At 48.5% G+C, this 5517-nt stretch overlaps 1 protein-coding gene and 1 pseudogene across 1 annotated transcript in view; one reads left to right on the top strand and one right to left on the bottom strand.

The window, feature by feature from the left end:
* Sytl3 (synaptotagmin like 3) overlaps positions 1 to 5517 on the top strand; it is a 56399-nt gene that overhangs the window by 29623 nt on the left and 21259 nt on the right. Inside the window, exons 6-7 of the mRNA XM_005363503.2 lie at positions 391 to 469; positions 3533 to 3657. Coding sequence (XP_005363560.1) covers positions 391 to 469; positions 3533 to 3657 — 204 coding nt within the window. The remainder of the gene's footprint in view (positions 1 to 390; positions 470 to 3532; positions 3658 to 5517) is intronic.
* On the bottom strand, positions 599 to 2419 carry LOC101988573 (annotated as a pseudogene).

Raw genomic sequence — 5517 nt, 5'->3', positions numbered from 1 at the left:
CTCTTATAGTGCCCTCAACCCCCATGTCACCTGCATCCTGTACCTCCTACATAGAATTTGTGGAGGGCTAGGAAAAGAAGGTCAAACAAGCAGTAATTAGCTCTGAGCCAATGAAATGTCAGCCATTCTAAGAGGTAGTTGTCTTGTGAACTACCTATTGATAACGCTCCATCCTTTAACAAGGCTGCAAAACACAGAGGAAGATGGCTAAGTGCCAGGGATGTCTACTTCCTGAGGGCTGTGCCCTGTCCCCTCCAAACATGCACACTTGTACCCCACCTGCACCCCTTCACACCCCTTCCTGCTTGTAGTGTTGGGGGCTGGCAGCCTGGAGATGGTGGGGCAAACACAGGTGGTGGCCTAACAGCTCATTGTCCCGTGTCTGTTTAGTTACAGGAACTTGGTCACTTCAGAGGATTTAATAAGTCCGTGGAAAACTTGTTTCTGTCTGTCACCACGCAGATGAGAAGTAAGTGGTACTCAGGATGTGTTCTTCTATCCAGCCCTGTGCAGGTCAGCCCAGGCAGCCGCAGGTGGGAAAGCCGTGGGTCAGTAGATCAGCCTCTGGCTCCTTGAGGAGAGCAGGCACCATTTCAGTCTATTGGCCTCGCTCTGACTCCTGCTTGTCTTGCCCAAACCTTCCCAGCTCAGCAGCACAAAGGATTCCAGAGGAATGAAAACAAAACACAAAATACCTAGCAAAATCCAAAACCTTGGCTTTTCTGGCTTTGCAAGCCCAGTATCTTCTGCATGTCCATTCTTCTTCCTGGTGAATTTCAATGCAGGCATGGCCACAAACTCCAGTGAGCTTTCTGGCAAGCCAGAGGAGACACTTTTCAAAGTCGTAGTTCCTTTTGGCAGAAATGTCATAATGAAGATTTTAATTTTGGTGGAAGATAATAGATTTTGCCTTCACTTTTGTGTCCTTAATATCCAATTTGTTACTACACAACACGATGGAGATGCTTTCATACACACACACACACACACACACACACACACACACACACACACACCAGGTTTCTATGCCAGTTAGGCACATTCTTATAACTCACTCTTGACGATATATAAAACATTATAATGGCACACTGGGCTTGACGATATATAAAACATTATAATGGCACACTGGGCTTGGATGTAGTAGCCATCACGCAGGCCCCCAAACCACTCCTGGCTGGCTGTGTGTCCCACATGTTGAACCTGATGGGTCCTCTGTTGGCATGAAAGACCAGCAGGTGCACCTCCATGCCCAGGGTGGCTACAGACTGCTTCTCGAACTCGCCAGTCAAGTGGCACTTCCTGGTGCTGCCGTCGCCCACCAGGACGAGCTTGCACTGGACCTGCTGCTCTCCCTGGACAGCTGTCGTGGCAATCCTTCCAGAAGGGTCTCCACTCTCTTTGTCTTCATTTACCGCCCACTTTCTGCAGTTGCCTGTGATGGTCTCATTGTTGTTATTGCTTCCAAGCCAACTACAACTGGATTTAAATTAGTCATCAGTATTCCACACAAGCCCCACCACACAGACATTTGAGATGAAAGCCCAGCTCTTCCCATCAGCAGTGGGCTGTCTTGGGTCTCTTTCAGGAGGAGGAAATAGTTGACTTTCATGGGCCTGTTTGCCCCTCTGTGGATATCAGCCTGGCTGTGACAGCGGTCTGTTCTCTGCAAAGCTGGTGTTAGTTCCATGACAGTCTTCTAAATCAGACCCCTCCCCAAGTCCACGTGACTAACTTTCTATCACTCCAGAAACACAGCTCTCATTCCAAAGGAAATAAGGGGCAGTTTGTCTGCAGACAAAGAAGCACGGCTCAGGTTACCCCAAATCCCACAATGAGATGCAGTAAAGGCCTCATGGCAATTTTGTGATACCAATACAAGGAAAGTCATCAATCAAGAGCACTTTTCAAATTCACTGGTAGGAACATCAGGGAGCTGAATTATGGCAAAGTGGGGAAGTTTCTGTGAGAGGTCTCGGATGTTACCTGATGACATCTGAGCCTTTGGGTTGAACTCTTGGCCCAGGATGCTAAAGTTGGTTTGGAACCATAGAATTTGAGAATGCTGCCCCAGAGCGGCACCCTCTGTCTGCCAGTGTGGTCCAAAGCACCTAGGAGAAAGATTCCAGTTCTTTATGAGACCCCTTAGCAGACAGACAGGGGGTTGGGTTGACTCTTATTTGGGAGCCAACTGTGTTTCTTTCTGCCCACGCTCCACCAATCCTACTGATGTAGAGAGATACTTGTCAGAACCCCAAACTTCTCAGGTTCTTCTCTACTTGAAGCCATGGCCTTGAAATGGGCCAAACAGGCACAGCCCCAAAGTAGTGTGAACAGGCAGATGGCAGATGGTGCCTACCAATGGCCAGACTTGAGAGTCTTTTGTGCCCTTAGCATCCAGGTTGCTGCAGGTGGCTGTCATCGATCTCCGCCATATGCTGGTCTTTTCCAGTTGCTGACAACTGATGCCCCCAGGATACTTCTGGATGGTAGACTTGAGAATGCTGGAGTGGTGTGGCTCTTAAAGAAGAGTGGCTAGGAAGCGAGACTGGCAAACTGGGTGCCCTTGGCTCGGGAAGCAGGTCAGGAATCCATGTCAAGGAAAGGAGACCTCCCACGCTCTCCCTGGACAGTGCGGATGGCAGGCAGCCACCAGGCAATGGTAGCACGGGATCATCCGGATGTTTCCGTGTGTGGACCAGTGGGCAGAGGGAGGCTGGCGCACACGATGCTCAGGAGTTCCCAGGGGACAGTGGCAAGGAGCACAGCTGGAGTGAGTGACATCCTAGATTCCAGAGACTTGTACAGTTGGTGGCTGGTCTCACAAGTAACTTTAATATTCGCAATCTGAATAACGTGTCTAACGAAGTGCAGAGTTAATGTCACCTGTTAATGTGGCTAAAGAAACATTTTAAAGTAGCATAAGTAATTCAAATTATATCTCTAGAGTGTGAAGTACGGCTATGAAGATGGGTGGGGAGCTCTGGGAAGGGGATCTGGATTTGAGGAAGAATCTGGATGGAATACAGAGCCTTCACTTCCCTCCCTTATGCTTTGTTCATTGTCAATTTAATGCGTGTCCCAAGTGTGTCCCTCATCAAGCACAGCCCACGGAAGCCAAAAGATTGGGCACTAGTGTACTGAGAAACCCAAAGTGTGAGTACTCTTTCGAGCCTCAGGCCGTCTCTAATCTTCCCCCTTCCTGTAGTCACAAGAGAAAGTCTTTGGCCAACAGTCTGTTTCAGGACAGGTGGTTGACCATACAATGGTTTGGGGCACAGGGAAGCTGGACGAGAATTTCCCTCTGAACCCCACCTTGACCATGGCTGCCCACATAGGCATGCGGCCAGTGCGGACCTTCGAAGGAGCTAGCCTTTCCTCTTCCTGCCTCTGGCACACAGTCACACCCAGTGCCCTTTGTTCTGCTGTGGACCTGCCACCCTTGCTTAGTCATCTTTTCTTGTCTGCCTGTCCCCCAGGATCTGTACGTCTTGGCAAAATCTCATACTCCCAACTGTCACCCCTTGTCTTCTAGAGCTCTCCAAGTCCCAGAATGATATGACTTCAGAGAAGCATCTTCTCGCTATGGATCCCAGGCAGTGTGTGGTCCACACGGAGAGGCGGAGCCAGTCTGACACAGCAGTCAATGTCACTTCCAGGGTATGCACTGACCTGCTGGGCCTCTGCGCCTAGTGCCTTCGTGTCCTCTTTTCTGGCTTATTGTCCTCTGCATTTGCTTTTTTATTGATAGAAAGCTTCAATCGGCCAGGAAAACCTAAGTAGGTATAATCTGTATTCAGACACACCTGATCAAAGGAAGCAAGAGTTTGAGGTCAAGCCAGATGATCTAGTCCGTGCCTGCATCCCCAGTTATTTGGGAAGTTGAGGCAGGAGGTTTGTCTGAATCAAGGGATTATAACCAATCTGAGCAACAATGTGAGACTCCCCTGAAAAAGAAAAGAATGATGATTCAAGATCACCATGGAGAATTAATCAGATCAGCGACAGACTTTTACCCAATCCCAAGCTCCCAAGGCTGCTTCTTTCTGGTTTCAGTGCTAACCAAAAGCAGGCCTCACCTGCAGGGCTGACCTGCCATTTTCTGGGATCTACAAGTCTCTTCTCATGGGGAGGCCTTCCGACTTCCATTCACGGCAAAAAACCTTTGGTTGGGCTCGGCTTCTGGTGGAAAGTGAACACATAAACTCTGCACAGAGTGAGGGAGCAGGAGCACAGCTCCTCCCCTGGGGTCTAAAGCGAGAGAGCTCACTGGGAAAGGAGAGCAGGTAGGGAGGACATCACAATGCCCTCTACTGAATGGGTTAAACTAAAAGCAGGTGAACTGAACTCCAGATAATGCTGACTTTGGAGTCAAATACTTGGGTTCCAATCCAGCCCAGGTGACCTGGCAGGCAGGTGCCAGCACCTGTTGTTTCCAGTCTAACTGTGGGCTCTGTAGGACCCGTGTCCCTCTTCTATGTCTGTGAGTTCATCCTTGATGTCCCCAGACTGTCCTTTTTGTAATGGTGGAAAACTTAACCTTCTAGAACTTGCTCTAGAGCAGAGATTCTCAAGTCATGGGTCCTGAGGCAACCTTTGTCTCCAAAAAGTATTTACATTGCTATTCTTAACAGTAGCAAAATTATAGTTACACAGTAACAGTGAAAATAATTTTATGGTTGGGAGCCACTACAACATGAGGAACTGCATTAAAGGGTTGCAGCATTAGGAAGGTTGAGAACCACTATCAATCCAACAATGTAGCCATGTAGTTGGAATGGCGGCTGCGTTCTCGCCCAGCTCCCACACTGCCACCTTAGCCCCGGAAATAACACACAAATTGTATTCTTTTAAACACTGCTTGGTCCATTAGCTCTAGCCTCTTACAGGCTAACTCTCACATCTTAATTAACCCATTTCTATTAATGAGTGTAGTACCACGAGGTGGTAGCTTACCAGGAAGGATCTTAACCAGTGTCCATCTTGGAGAGGAGAGTTATAGCGTCTGCTTGACTCAGCTTTCTTTCTCCCAGAATTCTGTTCTGTCTTCTCTGCCTACCTATGTTCTGACCTATCAGGCCAAGCAGTTTCTTTATTAATTAGCCAATGAAAGCAACAGATAGACAGATGACCCTCCTCCATCATAGCCCTGTTTTACACTGAGAGACATATGAAGACATATCACTGACCTCACTGGGTATGAGATGCACAGACTCCCACTTCACTGTGGCCTCACTAGGTGTGAGATGCACAGACTCCCACATCACTGATCTCACCGAGTACGAGATGTGGAGTCTCTGATACCTTTCTGCTGAGCTTTGGGAGATAAACAGTTACTGATGCTGATGGTTTTCCAGTGACACATGTCTCAAATATTTGTGATGTACTCAGCTGACAGGGCTTTAAAATTCTCAAGTGCAAACATATCTGCTCACAGTGGCTCCCTGGAGCCATCCTTTTCAAGTGTACAGATGGGGGCTAACATTAGGTCCACGGGCAGCTGGGGGGCTAGCACAGGGT

The sequence above is a fragment of the Microtus ochrogaster genome, linkage group LG9, assembly GCF_000317375.1.
Source record: "Microtus ochrogaster isolate Prairie Vole_2 linkage group LG9, MicOch1.0, whole genome shotgun sequence".
Classification (NCBI taxonomy): Eukaryota; Metazoa; Chordata; class Mammalia; order Rodentia; family Cricetidae; genus Microtus; species Microtus ochrogaster.
Note: the sequence above shows the minus strand (reverse complement) of the source record. Positions and strands in the feature narration are given on the sequence as shown.